Below are 27,742 nucleotides of genomic sequence, written 5' to 3' on the forward strand. Positions count from 1 at the left end.
TCGCCCACGCCTTCTCCCTGCTCGCCCCCCCCCCCCCCCCCCCCCCCCGGCCATGCAAAGAAGTAGACTGTGGCTATACCCAGATCGCTTTATTTCAATTCTAAAAACGCAAAAGCTCCGCGAGCGGGAAGGGGAATCCCCCTTCCCCTAAGCTCTATACCTCACTAGACTTTATACATACGCACAGATGGTGCACATTCGGAATAAGAGCTAAATTCCGTGATTTTAACACTTCGATGAAAAAGTATTGCACCAAAAATTTGCACCAGATCGCTGAATTTCAGGTCTGAAAACGCAAAATCACCTTCGTGTGGGAGGGGATATGCCCCTATCTACACCCTCGTGTGCATGCTTTTTCTGTTTGATTGCTGAACAGACAGCGTTCATGATATTCAGTGTAAGAATTAATACAAGAAGACTAGTGTATCTAAAGTATACCATTTTATAGGCAAATGGTTCAATAATAATCTACACTAAAATATACTGCAACCTTAAACAAGTGGGACTGTTTCAACTCGTTAAAACACGCAAAAACGTGCATCAAATTGCACCATTTGCAACATCCAAATGCAAAAAGTTCTCGCCGTGGGAGGGGGGACACCCCCTCCCACACCCTCCCCTACCCCCTCGCTCGCTCCGCTCGCTCGGGTTCAGTCGCGTTCATGATATTCAGTGAAGAGAATTAATACAACAAGTGTATCTAAATTATACCATTTTATAGGCAAATTGTTCAATAATAATCTACACTAAAATATACTGCTACCTTAAACACCCCCCTCCCACACCCTCTCCTCCCCCTCGCTCGCTCCGCTCGCTCGGGTTCAGTCGCGTTCATAATATTCAGTGAAAAGAATACAAGAAGTGTATTTGAAATATACCATTTTATAGGCAAATTGTTCAATAATAATCTACACTAAAATATACTGCTACCTTAAACAAGTGGGACTGTTTCACGTCGATAAAACGCGCAAAAACATGCATCAAATTGCACCATTTACAACATCCAAATGCAAAAAGTTCTTACCGTGGGAGGGGGGACACCCCCCTCCCACACCCTCCCCTCCCCCCTCGCTCGCTCCGCTCGCTCGGGTTCAGTCGCGTTCATGATATTCAGTGAAAAGAATTAATACAAGAATTGTATCTATAAATTATACCATTTTATAGGCAAATTGTTCAATAATAATCTACACTAAAATATACTGCTACCTTAAACAAGTGGGACTGTTTCACGTCGATGAAACGCGCAAAAACATGCATCAAATTGCACCATTTGCAACATCAAAATGCAAAAAGTTCTTACTGTGGGAGGGGGACACCCCCTCCCACACCCTCCCCTACCCCCTCGCTCGCTCCGCTCGCTCGGGTTCAGTCGCGTTCATGATATTAAGTGAAAAGAATTAATACAAGAAGTGTATCTAAATCATACCATTTTATAGGCAATTGTTCAATAATAATCTACATCAAAATAAACTGCTACCATAAACAAGTGGGACTGTTTCACGTCGATAAAACGCGCAAAAACATGCATCAAATTGCACCATTTACAACATCAAAATGCAAAAAGTTCTTACTGCGGGAGGGGGGAAACCCCCCTCCCACACCCTCCCCTACCCCCTCGCTCGCTCCGCTCGCTCGGGTTCAGTCGCGTTCATGATATTTAGTGAAAAGAATCAATACAAGAAGTGTATCTAAATTATACCATTTTATAGGCAAATTGTTCAATAATAATCTACATCAAAATAAACTGCTACCATAAACAAGTGGGACTGTTTCACGTCGATAAAACGCGCAAAAACATGCATCAAATTGCACCATTTACAACATCAAAATGCAAAAAGTTCTTACCGTGGGAGGGGGGACACCCCCCTCCCACACCCTCCCCCCCTCGCTCGCTCCGCTCGCTCGGGCTCGGTCGCTTCGCTCCCTCGCAGACTAACCGCCCCCCCTAAGATGAAATCCTGGCTACGCCGTTGATCTCCCAAGGCTTTGTTTTATCCTAGTCTTGAACACATTTACATACATCAGGGCATTCAGACGCAAAAAAAAAATTTATACTAGAACGATATAGCTATACCAAAACGGGATAGCTACCCGGTATACGATGAATTTATACGTCTGAACGCCGACTAACGAAACGACGTACAACGAAAAGACGTATAGCGAAACGACGGTCAGAGCATCGTTTCGAACTAGAACTCGATAACGAATCAGCATTCCGTGTGCGTCTGAACGTATGGCGACCATAGAACGGTATAACTGGGCGGGGCTTAATGGGAGCGCGCATGAAAGGTGACCCCACAGCTGTCACTCATAACTATAACAGCACGCGCAGTGGGGAAACTGCACATCTATACGACCTTTCCCAGTTCGGTCGAAATTAGTGTCTGAACGGTCTGTCGGCTATACAATGATTCTTTATACGTCGTTTCATTATTGAGTTTTGGTATAAATTGGCATACGTCTGAATAGGGGGCATTTATCATTTCATCTATCATAAATATTACATGCTTCCAATGGTATCGTAAATATTACATGCTTCCAATGGTCATGTTATTCATATCTATCTATTTGAAGGACTTCACACATGACATATTGCAGCCATGTAATTGCACAACTAAGTGAATACAATAACATCAGCTTGGCTTGTGAAGGTCAATACAGGTGATTATCCAATTAACTTGTCTCAATTTTTTGACAGCTCATTTACCTTCTTGTTCATTATGAATAATTTATAACATCTATATTCATTCATCATATATGCAAGACAATATGTTATTGATTCATTATCTATAACACCATTTGACAATATTCTAATAACATTGAAACAATGCAGAATACTGAAGCCGGAGTAAAAGTACAAGTATGGCTCCAAGAAAATATAACTTAAGTGATATTTTGCTTTTGGATATAATCATGCCATTTTTCTTTGTATTTTTCACTGTAAGACACTCATGTTTTCACTTTAAAATTCATGTTTTTTTCTTCACTTTTTTTTTCATCATGTGAATTCCTTCTCATAATGGCTCTGTCATTTCTGCAATGAGTCTTGGTTGAAGATTAAATGAACCACAAATCAGCGAATACAGACGTTACCATCAATCAATACTCAGAGCCGATGTGTGTCCACACAATGATTAACGGTATCGATCTCAGCGGCCATATATGAATTCCACCTGCTAACGAAGTAGTTGCGTGCATGATGAAGTGGCATCATTTTCCGCCAAAATTTGACTCTCCTCTTAGCCATGATGGAGGTACAGAAGTTGAGAAAGCACCGATCAATACTATCCATGGGGCAGATCGCATAATTTGCCATTCTATGACTTGCTGTTATTTGACTGAGCATGAGCTCATAGTGTCCATATGGAATGCACATGTTCATACAAACAAAGCATCATTGTGTAATGGAGTAGGGAATCAGGCATTTCTTTTACCACACCTACTGAGTAAGACAAGCAAGAGAAAAAGTACCATTGCTGAGTTTCGAGCCACAACTTTCTTCAGCTGGCCCTGTGAAGAAAAAAAGTGTCTGCATCAGTATCTATACGATCTGGCACTATTTCCACGTGTAAAGGTAGACTTTATTCACAGCAAATAGTGAAATCATGTTTGCAAATAAATACATAGATTGCACCAAAGACCGTTATATCCAAGAAGTTGCTATTATTTGTGCATCATCTACAGTAGGTCTCAGCTAATTTTCCTCTCATGCAAGTGCAGGCTTTTGAAAACAGTGAAGTTTCGTAGTCACGAAAACTCTGACACATACATGGTAAACTATGACCCTCCAAATTGATGCATCATTGTTAAACAATGCATAAGCCTCAATTCATTCACACTCTCTGCATGCACTTAGGTAATTAGAATTATGTGTAGACCTACAGAAGCTTGAAGCCACAAAGTAGCGGCAAAGCATTTTATATTCTTTACCATGCAGTTCTGGTTCATATAATATTTGAGAGGGTGGCTGGTTTATGCTAATGAATTTCTTCTCCCCTTTTTTCTTGTGTCTACGAGACACTGCCCACGATGATTATCTTGCATTGGCACATGACTTTGTCGAGACGAGAAGGAATGTGAGAGTAGAGCAGGCAGTCAGCGTTGCCTAGCAACTCCCTGCCCCACTACAGAACATACAACGCATATGAATTCGCGTGGAAGTGATGGCATTTGCACTTGACAAATGGTTTTAATATACGACTGTTCTGGGATGCAGGACACAGGAGAAAGCATCAGCAATGCACGTCTTTTACTGAGAAAAAAAAAGGTGACATAGAAGGCAGTTTCTACTTCAATTTCATGAGAAAGGAAGAACATAATATGCAAGTCCTTTTCTGGCCATCAAAACAACATAAATCCTAGAGCATTACACATCCCAATGCATCTCTTCAAGAATGAATTTCCTTTCTCAGCTACTTCTGCCATGTCTGCTGTAAACTAGCAATCATGATGAAAAAAAAATCCATTTTTGAAGTCCCCTTGCCCATCTTGCTAAATTGTGATTGAACTGCAACAAACCAGTTAAGATTGTTGATGCACAGTGCTCAAACGGGTATCTTCATCAACACTGAAAGTACTTTCAGCTGTGAACTCAACGCCGCTACCCACATAAATGAGACAGGGATATGTAAACAGAGGGGAGTACATCTACTGTGGATAGTTTATTTTCGGTGGCTGATAATGACCACTCTGACTGCCGTATAAAGATGTCATGTCCCAACCCGTCTTACGACCCAGTTACGTCAGACATTCTTCTCTGTAATTTCATCTCTTGTTCATCTTCCCCTCTTTCCTATTCATTTGGTGATGCAGGGTGTCTGTTGTTATTTCTTTTATTCTGTGTGGGGATCGAGGGGAGTATATGAGCAAAACATCATTAATTTTTGTACATCTTATCTGCGTACAAGAAATGCACTTCCTTGATATAGATCATTCCCCTGAGCATAACATTTTGTTTGTCTCTTTCCACTCTAGCACACTACAGTAAGGTCTTCCCTGCATAAATTTACTGAGGAGGGATGCGCATAATGTGAATTGCATGTTTCCGTAGTGAGTCAAATTGGCTTTTAGTTTACATGGGTTCTGAAGTTTTATATATTCCATTTCCATTAGAAGTATAACCAAAGTATTTCTTTTTTTTTGCTTAGAACCTAGACATATCAAGATGCATTCTCCTTTCAAAGTGAAAAGGCCATATCTAATGAAATTCAGGAAATGCTGCTTTTTAAGATTTTTGAAGGAAAAGCTAAACAAGAGTTAGACATCAGTTTGAATTTTAGATGACAAATTTGACAAAATGAATACAATTTTTTATTCTGCCATGTTGAGATTTATCATTACTGGTCATTGTTGTAAATAGGAATTTGCTTTATCTTTGAGTATATGGTCACTCCCTTTGAAAGCATCCGTTGACCATCCTCACTCATATGCCCTCCAGGTAGAAAGGTTCAGGTGGATTCTCCTTAACTCTTTGATTACTGCTGGCATCTGTATTGCATGAGTATTTCAGAGTCTGAGATTTTGAGAGGGTTAAGAGATATTGTCCTCGAACTAGAACGTTCTCAAAAGCCCCGCTCTCCTTCGGGTGGTGATGATCATATTCCCACTCCTGCATATCAATTAGAGTGGTTTGGGCCTCTTGGGAGAGACGACAGCCAAGTTCTCAAATGCCAGGGTATGTTTACTGTATATATCCTGCAATACTCGGACTGAAACTCACAAACATCAGGAGAAGTGCCATGATTGTTTTTGTGCCCGGTTCTTATTGAGTTTGTAGTATAAAAGATAAACAAACAATAAAAAAAAATTGTCCATCTTTCCTGTAATGTTTAGCACTTGAATGATTGGACATTTCCTTGAAAATATAGGTCATGTTATCAGCTTGTTACATCATGTTTCCAAATTTCACATGCGAGGATAATTTTTAGCATGCTCCTCTTCTTTTTCTTGATGTTCGCCATGCATCTTCTTCAGGAGTAGGTCGTTACATAGACTTTTCTTTTCATAATTTCCATGCAACATGGGAAGAAACTTTTAGAGAGAGGCGAGCCTATGCCATCACTAATGATAACATTAGCTTGAGCACTAAGCATCACCCAGATGGGATAATGGCTTCCCTTGCCTAATATCCCCTGAAACAAAGAGCATGTTGTGATGTGACAATAATGAAAACAGCAGGCAGCATGACATTGCCACCTTGTTTTGAAGTGATCCGGATATTGGTGTCATTATGAGGCTGACATTATTATTCTCCTTATACTTAAAGAAAACCTTCAGTTACATCAGGAGCCCTTCATGTTGTGTGTCTACACTTGAAGTAAAGAGTGTTTCCTGTCAAGTTTTGCATTTATGAAAAAAAAATCGTAAAGTATATTATTATAGATTATCCCAAAACGGTTTTATAATGCATATTGTTGCAAAATTTTGCAAACCAGACTTTGAATGGGAAAGTATTCTAAGTTCTTTTTGATCAGTCCGACACACATTATTACAAGTACGTTTATGCTAATTATCACTTCACCTAAGTATACCTTATAGATGAAATTGCTGAGATTTTGACAATGGATTTTAAATTTCATATTCTGAGATGAGGCAAAAAACTTTTAAATGTTAGCTAACAGCAGGTGATATCTAACCACATTATGCCTCATAGCACAGGTTCATTGTTTGAAGGCACTGTAATTGATGTAGGAGTATGTCTACCAGACTAGGGAAATGTGTATATTTTTTTTTGAAAAGTAGTGTTTATAATAAGCCCTGATGATTTCAACTTTTTAAAAAAAAATCTATGAAGAGCTTTTTAGGAGGAAAGTATGTCTATGCCTGTCTATTGACATATTTCAGCTACAAGGTATTTCAGATGAATATGATTAAACATTAGTTGTTAAATGATTATGGATTGATATCATGAATATCAACCCAATGAAATGCTAGTACAGGCTTCAAAGAGCCAAATTTTTTGTAAGGGCCTCAGGCTACCATTCAACTGTATTGAGGTTATTACCTTGACAGACATTACCTGAAGAAGAAGGAAGACTTTTTGAGACAGCATCTTTCTTCAATCTCCATCACCCAAGGCCGTTGTGATAGACATGTCTGTCATCGGCCTCGTCTCTGCCATTCCTTGGGCCATCTGTCGCCCCCAGTGCCTGTCCCTGCATCCTGTTTCCCCTCCTCCAAACTGGCCTGTTATTGTAATCATGTCATGACTTCTTCCAAGAACAAGGCCATGACTACCCAAGGGTTTCTCAGGCCCAAAAGGTATTCATTGGTACTGGCACAGACTTAATTGGAAGTTACAGATCACCAAGTTTTTATTTTCCTTGGCATAAATTGCTGCTATGAAATTTATGTGCATGGATATTATGAATTCCAACTGCTTTGATGGCATCACTTTAATATTTCATTTACACCATTTACATGGTTTATTTACTTTTTTATCTACACACCAGTGGTATTACACAACAGTGCAACATATATCCATAGTAACTTGTCATCTTAGGTAGATATGCAAAATGCAGTATTACCCCATGAAAGTCAAGTCCAGACTGCTAATAATTTTAAGGCAGTGTACAGAATCAAGTCCTGACTTACTGTACAACTTCAGAATTGGGTACATCTCCATCCTAATGTGGTACAATTGTTACTTTGTTAGTAGCTGGACCACCCCTCAGTGGGAATGACTCGCAACACTTCTAACACCCCCCCCCCCCCCCCCCCCCCACACACACACACACTCACATACACAGTTTTCATCAGGACATTATGATAATAACCTTGGTGTGTAGAATACAAATGTCTATCTGATTATGTTTGATAGGATGTAATCACGTTTTAATAAACAAATGGCTCGGCAATGCATGTGTTTCAATAGAATGCACTTTTAAGTCTGCTTACGGACTAAGCGGTAGAACAGTCCATCAAAAGCTTTATTCGCAACATGCATGCACAGACTTCACAAAGTAATCGCTTTCACCGACACATGCAAGTAATCATGTGACATCTTTCGGATGGCATCAGAGGAAGCCGCTGTGAAGTGCAGGCGGTAGAGTTTATGCTGAACATAATCATATGCACCCATGTCTGCTCTATCGCCTCGCAAGAGCCTGATCAGGATTTACCAAACTATCAAGTATTCATAGTCAGAAGGCATTGACTCCATCATGTCTTTTCAGTCATCATCTGAGCATGCTGACATATTATATGAAGTATATAATATCAACACATTAAAATTCTCCATTTTTCCATATAACAAGCCAGTCACATCATTATTAAATAGTTTGATAAAAATAGATTTGGCCATGTGGAAATTTTCATTTATATCAGTTATGTTATGGGTAGCATAGAAAAAGAACAAAAGAAAAGAAAAGAGGAAAAATCCAGATTCATTACAGTTCTCAACATTCCTTTTGTTATTTTGGTCAGAAAAAAAAAGGTTCAGTTTAGAAATCAATCATGTAACAAAAATTAGATAAACAAAATATCGTTTTATATTTAGATCTATAACTGCATTACAAATATGCAATTAATATCTCAGTTGTGCTGGGACTAAATTCTTTGCCTGAAGTAAGCATATTTTCATTTTTTTTTTCAGAGTCCATTCTGATACGGTACCCATTTGCCTGATGTAATTTTTGTAAAGCAATATGCAAAGCACTAGAATATCAAAACACTAGGTACCCTGAGGGTACCTACTTTTCTTGCCATATTCATCATTTCTTCCTCCAAAGTGATCTATATGAGAGAGCAATCTTATTTGCTTCATGTCATGCATATTTAGATTTTTGCTATTTGTTGTTTTCCTTACATTTTTCTTTTATTCTGATATATTTTCTTTACATGTCACTGTTCCAAATGTCTTGAGTTCATGAAGGAAATAATATTTGGTGCATAGCCAGTTAGACAAAAGAAATCCTAAAATGTTTATAAAAAAGGGTATTTGTAGTCATAAATGCTCTATTTTTATATCAGTGGGTATAAAATGTTGAAAGGCCTCATGGTACACACATGTCCAGTCAGTGTGAAAGCTTGTGGTAGAAGGATTCTGTAAAACCTGATATATTCGTGGCATGAAATTTTCGCGAATTGGAGCTGGCGGCCTTTTTTGTGGCATGAAATTTTCGCAAATCGCCACTGGCATTCAATGCATATAGTGTAGACAAGAACTTTCCCATGCATTTTAATTTCATGAATCTTGGCGCTCACGAAATTCGTGACTTTAAAATGCACGCAAACATTCCTCGTTTTACAGTATATAGGCACCATGTCCATCACCAATATGTTGGCATGGAGGGAAGTTATTGATCAACCCCGGTATTATTTGACAGAATGCTCATATCATGGCTCTTTGAGGCCATCACTGAATGAAGTGGGACGAGGAAAATTTCATGCATGTTAATGAGTGTCTGGTTAAAAGTCATCGCAGGAATGGGTGTGGGCCTCGACCTTGTATAGTGTGCAAGATTGGTCCATGATCACATCTACCGATGCATTAGCCCCTGTTTTTTTTTAATTTCATTTCATTTGGACCATTTCACTGTCAACACAGGTAATTGCACAAATCTTTTTTATATTCAGCACCATTGCTGATGACCCTTACCTTAGGATAATGTCAATTTTAACCATTGATATTGAACAGGAAAGAGAGAAAGAATGTCAATCTGTAGTTAGCAAGTATTTATTCTGGTTCTAACAATGCCAAAACTTGTTTTGCTATGCATTGATTATGAAGACCATTGTTTAATGGTGAAGAAATTATAAATAACTACGAGCTATTAAGTATATACTAGCAGAACATGTCTGTTTTGATACTTCAGTAGGTCATATGTACCATCCAATACCCTAATAAAACTATTGTGTATCTGGAATAGAAGGTATAACGCATAGACCATGCTGCCTTGATTAAGGATGATATATAGTATTTCACCCGCCCTAGTTATTTCTGCCATTTGTGAATTTATTGTTCGACGGATGTGATGATTTATGAGTGCCCTATGATTCCTCCTCCTTCTATATACAAAGTGTAGACTGGTCTTCTGATGCAAGCTCACACATAAACTATACAGGCACATTGCAAGTCTTCTTTATCATCCTCTGGTTTTATGCTATTTTGTATGGTATTCACGAGATGAAAGCCTCCTTTTTGTGATAAATTTTGTCAGAAGTTGTCAGTGGGTATTGCGCTAGAACATATAGATTGTATCAAAAGGTGATTAACTTGAGGTGGGGGTTGGGGGTTATGTAGTGTTTGAATGTTATGTCATCTATTTTTTTTAATACACAAAGCATCTTGTAGTCATATGCTAAATTGATCAATTTTATTGTTAGTTTTAAAATGACGAAAGACGGGGAGTGATTATTTTATGACTCATTACTTAAGTCACAAGTAGTTAGTCTCCATCGGATGCTCTATGATGCAAACTTTGAATGATTAATTTTAAATTTTAAAGACATTAACTATTCAAATGCAAACATGTGATGAAGCAGTGACATTTACCCCTCTCAATTACATACTTGGTGGGTTTCATTTGTGTTTGTATAACTGTTTATGTGTTTATAATAATTCATAAACAGACAGAATTACCTCTAAAAAGACTAGCTTGACAACTACAATGTCCACCTGTTTTCAAGTGTGTTATCTATTGATGACATTGACTGATAGATCTTTTTGTGCATATATCAAAGACAATTCTTTTCTTTATTTGCCAATAATAGTGATGCTGATAAAAAACAGCATGTTACATCTATTGTCAAATTTTACTGTTGCAAGGAATAACATATTATGTTATGAAACTTCAAACCACCAAGCAAAATATATTCCCTTATCTATCTTCGCAAATTGCCTAATTCACATTTCAATTGTTCAATTTGGAACATTGTGTGAAGAATAATGGCTAGTTACTTTCAGCACAAGTGTGTATATATAGTAGAAATTAGCAGGGGGGGGGGGGGGGTGGAGTGATACTGTAATATCTGATCACCCGGGTCACTGCTGTGTGAATTAAGCATAATCGGCTTCTCATTTGGACAAGGTTAATGTACTTTGCTGGGTATTCGATCAGCCCTTGCTTTGGAGTTAGCAGGGTAGATCAATGAAAGCTGATAATCAATTCATGCAAATTCAAAAAATGCCTCAAAACACTTTTGTGAGGCTGGAACATCAAGTGTGTGAGTACAGAGCAAGGCAAAGAAAAATGTTGGTGTGTGGATGATAAACAAAAAGAGTAACTTCATATCAAGAGAAGATAAATTCAAACAAAGACATGACCCATAAAGTCAGGTTTGGATCTGTCCTGATGTGTTACTCTGTAGAAAAAAATATGTCAAATAAACTTTTTGTGATCATGTTTATGTCATTTAATTATTACTTAATCGTGACAAACAGATTTGGTTATGCGTGTTTGATATCCAATAACAGGACATTCCAAAATCCACACTTGGACACTGGTGTGAGTATATGCACTGAAAATCATGGATATATCATGCCATACATATCTACATGTATGTTTGACATGTATTTGTGGTACATCATCACGTTACAGGCATAAAGTCAGAGATCATCTAAGGAAGAAAAATGTGCATAAAGCAGACTTTGGCAATATACCCTTTATAATTACTAACTCTTAATCGAAAAAATATCCTTGTAAGGAGGTAGAGCAAATCATATAATTACTGGCTTCACATCTAACAAATCCATATCTGCCCAAAACCAGAAAATTATTTTCTTGATATCATATGGCTTTCATGATGACACATCACATTATTATGTGTTTACATGTTATGTTGCTGTGTTTTATTGATATCCACAAAATTGTCCACAATTCACTTGACAGTTGACAAAAATAGCAATGAATTGCCTACTTCTTATCAAGCACAAATAACGTGTAATAAAGCACAGGCTAATGTGGTCATCAGCATTTGTTCTCATGCATGGTTACATGCACTGATGATAGCCATCATTCAAGTACTGGACTGGATTTAATGATAGTAGTGGCAGTTTCCATTGCAGTCAGGGATATAGGCCCTACGGTATGTATGCATGTATGTATGTATGTATGTATGTATGTATGTATATACATACGCACACACACACACACACACACACACACACATATATATATATATATACTTTTTCACACACAGTATACACAGGCTAGTAATTTATGGGGTATACATTATAATATATGGTATACTACAATATGCTGTTGTATGTGATGTTTATGTATGGCTCTCAGGCATTTTGTTACATTTTGAGACCATGGGCGGATTTACCATTTGTTGTGGCCTGTCCTAGGAATCGTCATCGTCTTTGCTCGGTAAATAGATTTAAGTTTGAGCCCGCCTGAGGTATCTCCATGGAGCATTCATGATGCAGGATGTACGATTCAGAACCAGCTTGATCAGTGGCCATGTCCCCAAACCAAAACGCTTTCACTCTCACAGTCTGAGTCATGCATTCCAGAGCTTTGCCGTTCACCCATCTCTGCTATGCACACACAATGACTGCCAAGCAAAACCAAATCCACTTCATAAAAGGTCTGACATCTGGACCTGTGCTTCTAAATTTCATTCCTTTCTTCACTTCAGTGGAAAGTTTTTCTCTGTCGCTCTACCACTATGCATTATGTTCTCAGTCTAGAATGTGGTTATGGGAGAATTGCGTGCGTTGGAAAACAGCGTAAGTGGATTTATGAGAGGACCCGTTCTTGTTTATGAATATGACCTCTGATGCAGACATGATACTGGTTTGAAATCACATGAAAGATTACAGACAATCAAAAATTAAGGAAATGGGGATGATTCTAAGACACAGTGATTTCACTGTATATGCTGTATATGAGTGCCTTCTTTCTCTCTGACTTTAGGTCGGCACCTAATTGTTGAAATTCAAAAAAAGTATCTCACTTAAATGCCCAATCCACAGCATTTGTAGTCACATTTAATGTACATTTGTATAGGAGTAACCAAGACCTTAGCAGTGACAGGAAAATGTAAAAAAAAAAGAATTGATGGTTTCTAATATCTGATTAAATTGTTATAAAAGTTTTTGTAACCATTTCTCAATATCAATATTTGACAGAACAGTGTCAAGTGCTGTATTCTTGATACTTGTCATGATATTTGCATGGACTGCATGCTCTGTTATGCATAATGAACTTTTGTGATGAAGAAATTTGTTTTCATGACAGACTATTTGCTGAGAATATGAAAGCTCAGGAAGAGTATTTAGGAATGCTTTTGAATTGGTGATGATTATCAAATATATCTTAAGTGAATATTTAACATATATATGACTGTACATAAATGATTTCTATGTACACTATCAAGACCTAAGTAAGTACTGTAAAACGAGAAATGTTAGCGTGCATTCTAATTTCGCAAATTTCGCGAGAGCCAAGATTCGCGAAATCAAAATGCATGTGAAAGTTCTTGTCTACACTACACGCATTGAATTTTAGATTCAACTCGCAAAAATTTCATACCACGAAGAAGGCTGTCGGCTCCAGTTCGCAAAAATTTCATGCTGCGAAAATGTAGTGTTTTACAGTAATGCAGATTGAAGATATCTGTACTGGTCTCTGTTACTGGTACATTCAGTCCTGAAATGATACGGATAAGGTTCTTTTGCCACACTGCCAGTGCGCAGCAAGCTGTGAGATTAAAGTTTCTCGACCCAGACTTCGAGTGTGAAGTCAATAACTCCGAAGGCTAGAATGCATCCATTAAGCTCACTCACCCTCCGATGCACATCACAATGACTTTCATGCGCAGACAGCCAACCCAGACAGGTAATTGCCTGAAGAAACCGACCAATATTTGCATATCTTGCTGGCGCTAGCCTGTTGAAGAGCAAGTCGGGTCTTCTGTTGGGAAAGAGACTGGTAGGCAGGAGTCCATCCCCAGGGCCTGGGATGCATACACATTTTGGAAGGTCAACCTCATTTCCATTGAATGTATTTTGCTTCTCACTTGGACTGAACTAGAACAGCAAACGGCTAAATTGAGTAATGGGTTGCGAGGCTATGCTATTGTGTACACTGAAAACTGATGACTGATTACATCAATAATAGAAAATGAATGTCCTTTGTGGAGGACATTCCTTTCACCAAGTAGCTCTCTCTGCATATTAAAATGTAGCACCAAGATAATGATTGTAAATAATGTAACATTACAGTTAGCCTTTATCACACGCACACACACACTCACACACATGCACACACATATATGTATTTATATTTGTGTTTAGGTGTTTATCATATATTTTCTTAGGAGTACAGATATGTAGCCATACCTATATTCAAGCATGATAGAGGTATCTGTAAGAGATGTATATCTCTTTTGTTTAGGAATTGCCTGTCTTCGTAGAACTATAGGTCTACATGTTAAATCTGAGCGTATTTCGTATTCAGTGAACATCTGGATGCAATTCCTTGCCTTTGGAAACCTAGCTTCCTTGTCGATTCGAACAGAAATAGAAATACTCGCTACCTGAGGCAAGGTTGACGGAGTACGAGAGGAGAGTCTGAAAATATTGATCACCTGCCAGCCCTTACCATGTGGAATTCATTGACCCTTGAAATAGTAGATTTGTCTTTGAATATTCTCAGTATTTCCTTGAATTTCATCAAATTATTTAAATGAACATCTGGAAAGCAGCATTATCACAAAGACAAAGTTCCAGTTTGGCAAGCTTATATGAAAATGTATTGTGAGATTTCTCATATCTTACCAGAGATGCTAGGAATATACGACTATAGGTGTGTAGAGGGGCATTTTCACTATATGTAGGCTTTCTTTCGATGGATCATTCTGATTCAGGAATGCTTCCTCTCAGAAACATACATTAATTTCAGATCGATGCACCTGCTCCATGGTCAGATGAAAAGCATAATTTCCGGACCCCACCAGTTTGAGTCTTGCACATAAAATGAGTGGCTACTCAGCCATATACAGCCACATACAGGTATCTTTTCAATGCAGCAGTTCATCTCCACCACCCTTTAAAGAGAGAGAGAGAGATAGAGATAGAGATGGTGAAGGGAGGAAGGTACCCAGCAAACTGAAATAAAGAGCAATTAACCTATTGATAACAGCACTTGTGAAATATCCGGATGTGGAGTCCTTGGACTGTGTGTTTCATCTGATTATTTATTGCATCTCATGACAGGGAGACACAACAGCATAATATCATACAGAAACATGAGAATTTTCACACAAATATTTGTCCAAGAGCCTGGTGAAAAAGTCTGGGATTTGTGTGTGCATCCTTTCACTTCATTCCAAATCATCCAAAGGAGAAAGGAGACAGAGAGAGAGAAAAAAAAAAGCAAGGACAGAAATGTCCGCCACCATAAGGCCCCAAGGTCAGTGACTCCATTCATCCCACATGTCCTTGCTAAAAGGATTTCATCATCACTATCCTCACCCATACAACAGCAAGGGAGTCAGCATATTCACTCATTACACACAATCCTCTGCTTCATTATCTCAGCTTGAATTGGATCTGTCAGTAAACGACAGATGCTGGACAGTGTGTGTATGTAGCTTTTGAATCTCTGTATGTAAGAGGTGTTATAACCAGCTAGCTTGTTGTCCACAAGCAACCTCTTGAAGTAATAGTGCTTGACTGTGAAAGATGTTATACAAATTAAAGTGTAAGTACATGTAAATAGAATGTCTGTTGTGCTTTTATACCTTTACCCAGCAGAGAGATAGCATGCCATCAGGGTGCATGGAAATAAGTATAGGGGAATGTGAACACAGAGCAGAAGTGGCGCCAGGCTGGCACCATACCAATTAATCTAATAGTCAATATATTGAAGGTGGAGCTAGTTCTCATATAGACCATTTAATATGGACACAGACATATTTCTGAAAGAGTGTCCGTCAGCAATATTTGATATATTGAAGGGCAACAGGTGAGGTGAAGAACATTCCTCCAATTAAGGCTACTGATAAGCAGGTCAATATTCATAGAATACCAACAAGCTTTCCATGGTGTGACACCCTTCTCAAGGTACGACTGCCATTCTTTCTTGTTGTTCTTGATACAATCCAAGCTGAGCTTGTTCTTGCTACGATTAACAATGAAATTTGAGTCGAATAACATGACACCTTATCTGCCTGCCATCTCCCTACCACCATCCTTTTTTCTTTCCCCTCTTCCACTCTCCCAGGCTCTGTCTTTCCCTTTCTTCTCCTCTCGCCTTCCACGTTGGCAGACTTGGAGACAGGGAGCGGTTGCCATGCATGGCGCTGTGATGAGTCATCCATGGCCGTATATTATGCATTCACGTGGGGGGTCAAAAATAGACTTCGCCACAGGAATATGCACACAAGGCCACCATGTTTTTCCCACTCTCAGATTTTGTATTCCTTTTGTCGGATGATTATCTCTTCTCGTTTCCTTTTTTTTTCACCCATTATTGGGGGGTGGGGAGGATGATATATTGAGTTTGGAGACCTGTAGTCAATAGGCCTTACATGATGAGATTCAATTCCACCCATTATTAAACGAAACCAGCTTCTTATCTAATAACATCATTATATTACAAGGTGTACAGATGTCTATGAAAGTACTCCCTCGTCTTCAAAGAAATAATGAAAAAATAATAATAAAACAGGAAGAATATTTGCACTCTCAATTTTTTCCGACGTGCACTTGGTATGGCCCCTGAGTTGATATTTGGATGTGCATGCTAACCTTTAAGATGTTTTCATGCATCTGTCAGTAGGCAGACATTGTGCTCATCTTTATGGGCATATTTATTGCTTCATAGTAGGACAAAATTATTTGAGAGGGTGTACCTTGTGTCATACATGGGAATGTACTATTTGCTCATGTGATTACTGGAAGGGAAAATAGATTTGGAAGTTGTTATGTTCTTTCTTGCCAGCCCTTTATGCATTTTTTCATTATTTAGCAAGAGACTTTTGTTGCATAAAAAGACAAAAGACTGTGGCTTCAAATTAGCTAAGAATTTATGCCTGGAAACAAATGGCATTACCAAACACTAGCCTATTAATATAATTTTCTTCTTAATGTGCTACTTTGAGCAAAGACTGTTTAAAAGTGAAAGTATACCTCAGGAATCATATTGCTTTTTTTAAATTGCAATGGAACAATTCTTGCAGAACCTATGATGGTTTGGTGAAAATGATTGAAACTGCACCACAATATCAACTAATGGGTCATCAGGATTGGTGTATTTGTATGAAAAATATTGTTTATAATGCAAATTGCTCATCGCCCAAGCATTTCATAGGATATAAAGAATTGTGATTGCTGATGCTACATGATTTCAAGCTGTCTGTTTCAGTATGGATAGAGTGCATTGAGATGTCAAGTTCAAGTTGTACTATATAGGATATAAATGGTAGCCATTAGGGATAAAATTATGTCTCAAGACTGAATTTGATATCAAAGATAGATGGCAGGCACATTTTGTGATGAATATTAAATATCCTGATTAATCCTGGGAAAGTATTTTGCTTCAGAAGAGTGTACATATGCTGGAGTCACATGGGGAGTTGACAGGTGTCAGAAGGCGATGTCTGCAGCGTACTAATGAATCATGGTTATCAGACGCTTGCTTGACTTTCATTTTACGAGCATGCTGCGAGGAGATATGGTGGGCCGCAGAACGTTATCCAATTAATTGAGCCCACTGCGCGAGGGGGAAATGATGTCGATGCGCTCCGCTGACAAAAGACGGGGCTGAAGGTTACTCCCTGATAGGATTCTGTCGACATGAGGGATTACGGGCTTACAGAATTATAGATCGGGTAAAACATGCACAACATGCGTGTATTAATGTTCACGGGTAATGCCTACATGTACTGCTGTATACTATCTACATACTGCTGCTACCCATAATGCATTGCAGTCATGCAGACACCATGCGTACCCGTTTCCTGTATGGCATTTCTATGGACCATTCCCCTGACATTTTATGACTGCAAGAGCACTATTGCTTCTTTATTGCACAATTTTCCAGACATGAAAACATGGATTGTGGTGAGCATGAGGCAAGTGCAATTATCTCTTGGGATTAGAAAGTGATTGACATATATGAATTCCATTTCTCAAAAATTTAATTTTAAATTCTTTGCTTAAATATTATGTTAAACTAAGAAATGTATTATTGAATGTATGAGATGTGTGTCATTTAGTGTATTACACTCACAATCCCTTATCTATCTTGTAAATATTCAATACACCAACCATCTTCAACACCAGAATACTCAACACTGGGATTATGAATGTGACAGGAATACTTTGTAATACCAGTATTTAGCATTTTGCTGAAACAAAACAGTTCCTTTCGCATAAATAAACTGTGGACACGAAGAATTTTATGAGATAGTATCCTAACTAGTGATAACACTACTACTAATGATACTGATATACTTATGTATAATGTAGAATAATAAACAAAACTGAAGCAAAATATTCACAACATAAATTCATATACATGCCAATCCATATCATACCTGCATTATTATCAGGGAGGTGGGAACGGTATTGTATAAGGATGTAACATATAGTTTGGCTGAACAGCAATCTGAAAATGATAAAAAACGGCAGTCACACTAATGAATGACTACATGTGTCTCCTTCCATACATTCCCATGGTAGTCTGTGGGAAATACTCAAATAAATGTCCTTTTGGACATTTTAAGCTGACATATCATTTAGAGCATTCCTTCTTGTTGTGTTAACTTTGCAACTCCTTAGTCAAACCAAGAAGACATTACAAAGTAGTGACTTTTTCATATCAGGCACCAATATGCCAAAATTGTGCCAACTCTGACTAAAACTGTAGTAATGTTGTTGTCAAATCAGAGAATTTGTCATTTTAATTGTATTTGTGGTGTAAATACTCTCTACTAATTGCAGCTTGCCATTAGCATCAATTAGCTCACACACATACTGGTTTTCCTGAAGGGATCGTTTAGTATTCATATAAGATGCTTACAGAATACAATGTTTGTCAGCTTTTGTCATTTCAGGATATACCCAGCACTAGCCATCAAGGCATTATATGAAAAAGTCCACAAACTTTTAAACTAGTCTTATTTGTCTGACTTTTAATTTCAAGGTGCTGAGATGTTTTTTTTTTTTTTTTGTGGTTGTTGTTTTTTGTGTGAAAGAAATAAGCAGCTTGAATTAAAGTTTTTAAAGCAACTTATTTTGTGTTGAATATTTGTATACACATGTGAATATCTGTATACAATATATACTGCAACTAAGTTTGCATTCATAAACAAATAGTGTAACAGTATGCATATTTGCATAGTAGGCAGCTGTACTCTCTGATCAGGTCAGTTATATATCATTGTTATCGTAAGAAGATCAGCAATTCAAATACTTGTTGGTCGTAGAGTTATTTTATATCATGCCCTGTCTGGGACCTAAGCAAACATTGGAATAATTGATGTGGCACTTCAAGTAATATCAAAGTACAGGACTCATCAAACATTTTCCCGCCAAAGACAAGAAGGCACTACTTCATTTTCAGACAAAGTAATAGTACTGCATTATGAATGGCATTTAATGTCAGTCTGCTGTAGCCCTACTACCAAGATAGTCACTGGCAGACAGAATTCAGTTACTTCAGCTCACTTTTTTGTGGAATAAGCACAATTATCTCTGGCAAAATATTGTGGCGGCGGCTACTGTTGTACCCATGACACTCAATAGGTGAGCATCTTTTGCATAGCAAACTCACACTTTTATTAAATTAGACTTAAAGATGTGGCTGGGATAGGGGTTGGGTGTTGCTAAGCATTATTCCTTTCAAGAATGTAATTCAACCAGCACTGGTATCTCTGTCAAGAATGGTCTCCCGGGTAAATTTGTTATTAGCTTGTTTCATTGGGAAACATACTTTCCTCCTTCATAACTGATTTTGCTTTTTGTTGCTTTGCTTGTGCGATGTTTATGAAAAACAGCCACCTTGAACCTGTGCATTAGACATGAACATCTCAGCAGAGCATCTGAAAAGTGGCAAATGGCTAGGAAGATCACCCCAATCATATTACGGTTACAGTCTTTGTATTGATGATATTGCTAATTATTTTAGGTATATCACAGTTATATGATGTGCAGATGGTAACGATGGCCTGATTCTGTAGTAGCATTAATATACATTGTAACATATTCAGCAGCTTTTCCACAACATTTGGTGTGCAGTTCTTTTATGCTCTTTACATGTTTCCGACTCCGTCAACAGAATCAAAACCAAAGCAAAAAGTGAAAAACAAAACGTATGAATGCTTGTAAGCAAGCAACCATGTCAGGTGTGGCTTTAAAAGTCCCATCTGAAGGACTAGGCAATGAGAATAAAATGCCTTGCTTTTGGAGCACAACTAGTGCTGCTACGGGATTTGAGCCAGGGATCTCAAGATATTAGTCTGGGGTCTCATCTACTGAGTTAAAACAACTTCTACTATTCTATTAATTATTCTAAATAGAATCAATATTGGTCTTTACTTACGCCCAGTGATCGAAACATTTAATATTCCTTTAAAAATAAGATTTACTTCTTACTTTGGGATTTCATACTATTTCAAATGTGTCATAACAAAACTTCACCAAAATGTGATAGTTTGTCAAGAAAAATGATATGTATATATATTCTTAAGATACTGGTTTTACATCTATTAGGACTGAAGAAATAGCTTTGACCTATACGAAAAAATTCAACTTATGAGGAAGTAAAATCCCTAGATTATAAAGAGAAGAGAATTTGACTTTTGACTTGACTTATACGAGATTGACTTTAGCAAGGTTGACTGTATTTCACTTCACGATGAAAGACTATACAACAAATTCTTATAAGAGCCATTTATCTTATTTCAAGTTATCTGAGAAGAGTAACTCACTAAACTGGAGAATTATAAGCCCTTATATCAAAACAAATGAACATTATTCTTTCACTCACTCAGTTGCCCAGTTTCTAAGTCATAAATCATTTGAGAAGGAGAATTCTATTTACTGGTATGTCCCTCGCTTATCTATGATCGTGACTGCCATGAAATTATATTGATAGTGAGAAGTTGGCAAAGTCATGGCCGGGCATGTGAACTCAACAATCTTTAAATGTCATACACCTAGCTTCTTCAAGAGCCTCATTGAGCTATGCATAGGGGGAATACCATGCACTACATTCCATTGCTGCTTTTGCATCAGGGAAATGTTGACAATTGGTAGCCAGTGGCTGGGGTAGGATGTCTTCTCAGATGGGCAACAAACAGCAGAGATGTCAGGCAGCTTCCTGGATCTGTGTTTGAATTGTGGAAGACAAATTAGACTACAGCCTAGAGAGGGCACAGTCTGATGTGGGAATGGACCACTCTCACATGGCTCCACAGAGAACATCCTAAGCCTCCTTCAGTCACTGTACAACCCTCTCTGTTTGCTCTTTTAATTGAATTGCATTGCTCTTTTAATATCCTCGTGCCATGTATGCTGCAAACACTGCTTCCCTGGGAAGACAGAGTCATCAATTCAATGTCACCCAGAGACATACTGCACTGTGGGGATATGCCCATGAAATGTGCATGAAGATCTGCATAAAGATTTTGCTCATCATACTGCAATCCCTTTAAAACCTTGTAAGTCTCAGGTAGTGATATTTATGTGTTATACAAGGTCAGAAACATAATTCAAAGTGTCTAAACTAATAGCTTATAGGTGGAGATTTATGATTATTTCCAGTTTCTATCAACACAAATGGCATTCACTAATTAAATGTCCATAAAGCTGTGTTTCCGTGGAAGGATCAATCTGTAGAACATGAATTTTTCTTGTGTTTTCTTCTTTCTAATGATATGTAGAGTTCCATTCTTAGTTTTGTTTGTATACCATTTCAATGTTGATTTTAATACCACAGTGAAACTATATAATATGATTAAAGGGGCTGTACAGTTATAGTGGTTGAGGTGGGGATTCATGTTTTGAACATTCCTAAGTGAGATAATGAGAAACCTCTTATGAAATATGAAAGAGCATGTAATTTTAAGAAGGATTCAACATTTATTTGATGAAAATTGGTTTTCAAATAGCTGAGATATCCAAAAAAGTAATAATAATAAAAGGTGACAGGCTACGCCTTTTATTAGGATCTCTTTGTTCCAACTTGTTTTTGGATATCTTAGCCGTTTCAAAACTGATTTTCATCAGGTAAACTTTTGATATCCCTTAGAATTGCATGCTCTTTGACATCTCACAGAGTGGTTTCTGAATATCTCGCAAAACGTTAAAAGCTAAATCCTCACCTTGACCAGAACTGTACACACCCTTTAATGCGCTATGAAAGTATGATATTTAACAAGAAGAAAATAATGATAATGGCAACATATTTATGTATTATATATGTATATGTATATATATATATATATATATATTGCTCTTTCTTTTCCCTGCTCTTATAGACATAAACATACAGACATATGTGCATTTTATCTGTCCATGTGTTATTAACCAAAGTCCTGAACAGCTTATGTATGTCTCATAGATTTTTAGATAATTTAGTGGGTATACCTAAAAAAAAAAACATGATGGAAACTATATTTCTCCCTAGATTTCACTTTATTGGCTGAAAAGATCGCTCAACAAGTAATGAATTGATTGATGCATATGTTTGTTTGTTTGTTTGTTTGCTTTTTTTTAATAGGAGGAATAATGGAAAACCTTTAACTAATTTGTGTCTTTTATTTTATTTTCTTTCCAGATCCATTTCTATCACCGGATGATCAGCCAATGCCCCAAGCACCTTCACCAGAAGCTCAAAATATATATGATCTTCAGTCATCCTGGCCTCAACAACAGGAGGAGCCATCTCTTCCTACAGAGAGCAGTCAACCCCAATCAACTCAAGACGCTGACAGCTCCTTTTTGGTGACACCATCAGAGGAGATCTCAAGTCGGAAGGGATTAGAAGAAGAGGTAGAGCACAAACCAGACCTGACTGTCCAACAGCAATTTGTGCCACAGGACGCCGAATTACATGCCGCAACCCCAGAGAGTAAAGAAGTACAACCTAGTGTGATGGATGACAGAGGCATTGAAACACCACAGGAGCACTTGGAAAGCATGAGCACAAATGAGGTAGCAGATGTAAAGGCTGTTCCCCATGAAGAAGAAGCAACAGGTTATGATCCTATGCAATCTCAGCAGATGGAGTCAATCAGTTCTAACCAGCAAGAAATTGCTCCTGTGTCAAACAACTTCCAGGAGCTTCAAGTTGAAGCAAGCATGGATCCTTGTGCAGTGCCCAGGATAGCAGAGACTACTGCAATAGATGCCAGCTCCAATGGACAATATGATGAGAAACTGGAGTCTGGTGAAAATGTGGACTTGTATGAAGCAGGCCAAGGAGCAGTTCCTTGTCAAGAGGAAGAACTTAATCTGGAATTACAAAAAGCCCAAGAAACATGCATGTCTGAGGCCCAAATGTCCTCTAAAATTGATGGAACTACTGCACCAGGTGTGGATGATAGCTATGCACAAGATCAAGCTTTATTGTCAAGTGACACTCAACAAGATAGCAGCCAGGCTGTTGATGTGCATGAAGGCACATGCAGTACACAAAGCATTGAGCATTCAATGATCAGCCAAGAAGGTCCAGATGTTCATGCAGCAATGTACGCTTACCCAAGTGAAACATCTGATATTTCACAGCAGAATGGATCAGGTCCTCCTAGTCCTATTGGAGATCCCAGTCAAAGAAAAGAAAGTCCTCCTCCTGATGATTCAGGCAAAGAATCACACACACCTGCAGCTGATAACTTTGCAGCTACCGTTGCAGAGCCAGAAGTTCATATCTCTCATGAGGACAAAATAAAAGCCGAAGAATTGAGAGATGGTGACTCAATATCAAAAGTAGAAAGAGATCAATGGGGTATCTGTGAGGAATCGCAAGACCAACAGTCTGGTTTTGTTGATACTGCTGGTGAGGTTGACCCTGTTGATGTAGTTTTAAAAGCTAATTCTGAGGAAAACCTTGTAGGAATAGAGCCTGACCACAGCATGCATCCTGAGATTGCTGATGCTGATAAAGAGGTTAGTAAAGTGGATGAATCAACACAGGAGCATCAGCAGATGGAATCACCTGAGTCATCAAAGCCACAGGACTTACAAGAGAATGTAACCGGGATTCCTTCACACAGTGATCTAGAGAGGGATCATGCTGACAAATATATCGATGACAGTGTAGCTCCTTTGCCTACTGAAGATGTTGATACAAAGGCTCAAGAAGATGTTATCACTGAAACTGCATCAAAGGTAGAAGAAAGTGAAAGTTTAAAGCATCCACCTGAGCAAGATCTTAGTTGTTCCTTACAATCAGAAGACCTGCCTACCATAGAAACTGATGGCCAAACAGAAGAACTAGAAGAGAAATTACTGGACAGGCCATCAGAAATGGCTGAACAAGAAAAGAGATATGAAGAAGTACCTGTGACTTCAGTAGATGGCCAAGGACCAGAAAACACTGCTTTACAAGGTGTGCCAGTTCATGAGATCACAGAATCAGAACAAAAAGAATCAGAGATCATGCCTGCTCATGACACTGAAAAACAAGCAAAAGAAGCACAAGTAACCCCTTCCCACGATACCACAGAACAGGTCAAACAGGAACCTGAAAGTATGCCTGCCCCTGATATCATAGAACCAGACCTACATGGCAGCCTCCCTTCTTCTTCAGAATCAAAGGTCCTAGACAGTGATGCTGACCACAGTGTGAGTGAACCTGTTAAAAAACCAGCGGAATCAGAAGAAAGAGCTCAGCCAGTGCCACTGCTTGATCTTGGAGATGGTCTAGTGGAAGACCCTTCTCATGTCCAAGCAGAACCGTCCTCTGCTGGGCCACAGTCATTTGAGGGCTCTTTCTCCCCCATTGAAGACAATGTGGCTGTTGCACTGGCTTTGCAAGGGGAAGGAGATATGGTGCAAAGCAAGGCACCTGTAGAAAGTGATGATGATGCAGACACAGAGACAACAGAAGTTGAAGCAGAAATCAGAGATGATACTCAAGCAGAAGACTTACCAGGTGAAAAGTCAACTAACATTCCCTCTGAAGTGCCTCCTGCAGACAATATGAATAATCCAGAGCTTCTAGCAGAAAGTATTTCTGACATTGACAAGGATGTGTGTGAACCAACAGAATCCAAATCAAACGAGCAAGTTAGTGAGCAATCCTCCATGAGCACAGTCACTCATGAAACAAAGAGTGAAGAGGTATCGGAAGAACTGACATCGGTGGATCAACTCAAAACAGAAGAACTTCCTGTTGACAATACTGAGCATGTTGCCGTTACTGAGCCTGTTGGTGTTTCTGAGCCTGTTGATGTTTCTGAGCCTGTTGGTGTGTCTGAGCCCATTGATGTTTCTGAGCCTGTTGGTGTTTCTGAGCCTGTAGATGTTACTGAGCCTGACGTTTCTGAGCCCGTCAACATTACTGAGCCCATCAACATATCTGAGAACATTGACGTTACTGAACCCGTCAATGTCACTGAGCCTGTTGACATTACTGAGTCTGTCGACATCACTGAGCCTGTCGACGTCACTGAGCCTGTCGACATCATTGAGCCCGTCGACATCACTGAGCCCGTTGACATCACTGAGCCCGTCGACATCACTGAGCCCGTCGACATCACTGAGCCCGTCGACATCACTGAGCCCGTTGACATCACTAAGCCTGTCGATGTCACTGAGCCTGGCATCACCACTGGGCCTATCGATATCGCTGAGCCTGTTGATGTCACTGAGCCTGGCAACACCACTGGGCCTATCGATATCGCTGAGCCTGTTGACATCACTACGCCTGTCGACATCGTCAAGCCTGCCAATATGTCTCTTCTTGATGAACAAAAAGTAGAAAGTCCTCAACTTGAAGACCAGGACCTTCCATTAGGAGGTTGTGAAGAATTAGTGAAAACTGAGGAACCAAGCATTCAATCACCACATGATGCCCAGGACTTGCCAGCAGAAGATCAATCACTCCAAGACAGTGTCCCAACTATGTCAAAAGAAGTGGAGGAAGAATTAAGTCAGTCACCACAACATGATGTAGAAACTTTGCCAGCAAATGCTGATATAGACCCACTAGTGAAGACTGAAGGCTCATATACTCCAGCAGTAGAGCATGAGGCTGATGACATGCCCAAAGATTCTGAAGGAGAATCATACACACAGTCACAAGAACATGATGTCCAAGTCTTGCAGAAGGACATTGATGAAGAATTATCTGTGAAGGTTGATGAATCATACACTCAGGCACAGCCACAAGAAGTCAAAGACATACCAGGAGAGGTTGAAACAGAAATGCAGTCACAGTCACCAGACCATACAGTTCAAGACTTCCAGGGAGAAGGTGATGAGGAATTCCTTGTAGAAACAGCAGATGCAAATGCTCAATCCCCCAGACATGAAGTTCAAGCCATGTCAAAGGAGGTTGATGAAGAATCAAGCACCCAGTCATTTCATCAAGAGGTTCAAGATTTCTCAAAGGGGGTTGATGAAGAAGTGCCAGTGACAATCAAAGAATCAGACATGCCACCACCAAGCATTGCAGTTGAGATTCCAGCTGACACACCACAGGATTCCACTCCAGATGTTGCAAGGTATGAAGCTGAAGCTGGGCCATTGGAAGAACCTGTAACTGATAGAGAGGAAATGTCAACAGACACAACCCTCCAAATCACAGCTGATAAACTACTTGAGGACTCCCAAGAAAAGGCAGACAGTGAACCTGAAAGGCGTGCTCCAAGTGTTACACCACCAAACACACCAGAAGTGTCCTCTGTGTCTCCCCCTGAAGATGATCATACTGTTGATGATGCAACAATTCAAAAGCAAGTACAAGATGAGAAAATTATTGATCAGGTGCCACCTGAAACTCCACAAGTACTTCTATCAGAAGAAACTCAAATTCAAGCTGAGGCTGCAGTTGAGTCTGAAGAGAGCAAGCCTGCTGGTCAGGAAGTGGAAGAAGTGCTAAAAGCTGCTGTTACACAATCAGAGGAGCCAGAAAAGCCAGTCAGTGTGGAACCTTCAGTGATCACTGAGGCTCCTAAGCCGTGTGCACCAATACAAGCACCAGTTGCTCCAACAAGCAAGGCTGCATCAAAGTCAACAAAAGAAAAAGTGCAGAAATCAAGCACATCTCAGCAAAGCAAAAAGCCCAAAGTATCTCCTGCCAGCAAAGTTCCTGCCAAGGCAGCAACAACATCACCAGCAGAGAAAGCAAAACAACCTGAAATGCCAAAGGTTTCTCAAGTGCAAAAGAAGACCGTCCCTACAGCAACAAAGTCACGACCCAAGTCAGTGCCTACCGAAAAGAAAGAGCCTACCAAGACACCCACAAAGACACCAACAAAGACACCATCAAAGATGTCTCCTCATCTCCGCAGGACTGCATCACCAGCACCAGCTGCTGCCTCTCCTGGAAGAACCAGAGCAGCAGCATCAAGGATAGATACCAAACCAAGTGAAAGTAAACCAAAGCCTGATAAGGTATAAACACAAAAAACACATATGACACAGGTTTCAAATGATGTAGACTAGAATGACATTCTATGCAGTGGTATGTAAAGGTAATATTTTCAAACTATGTTGTCATTACAGACTCAGATTGTGACTGTAGTGTATTTAAAAAAATATATATTAAAGTGATATCTCTGAGTTCTTTGTTTTGATTGTCAAGCCATGGGAGTTTTGTGTATTTTTTATATACTG

General features: G+C 39.0%; 1 protein-coding gene across 13 annotated transcripts in view; it reads left to right on the forward strand.

Moving 5' to 3' along the window:
* LOC139722581 (uncharacterized) overlaps positions 1-27,742 on the forward strand; it is an 87,961-nt gene that overhangs the window by 37,218 nt on the left and 23,001 nt on the right. For 12 of the 13 annotated variants that reach the window (XM_071633872.1, XM_071633873.1, XM_071633874.1 and 9 more), the window contains exon 3: positions 22,737-27,520. In XM_071633872.1, the coding sequence (XP_071489973.1) occupies positions 22,737-27,520 (4,784 nt within the window). Of the gene's footprint in view, positions 1-19,577; positions 19,703-22,736; positions 27,521-27,742 lie in introns of those variants that run through there. The other variant, XM_071633882.1, reaches the window with a different exon arrangement.

Source organism: Diadema antillarum, unplaced genomic scaffold, assembly GCF_040938485.1.
Source record: "Diadema antillarum isolate AM-2024a unplaced genomic scaffold, OU_Dant_1.0 scf00000167, whole genome shotgun sequence".
In the NCBI taxonomy this organism is placed as follows: Eukaryota; Metazoa; Echinodermata; class Echinoidea; order Diadematoida; family Diadematidae; genus Diadema; species Diadema antillarum.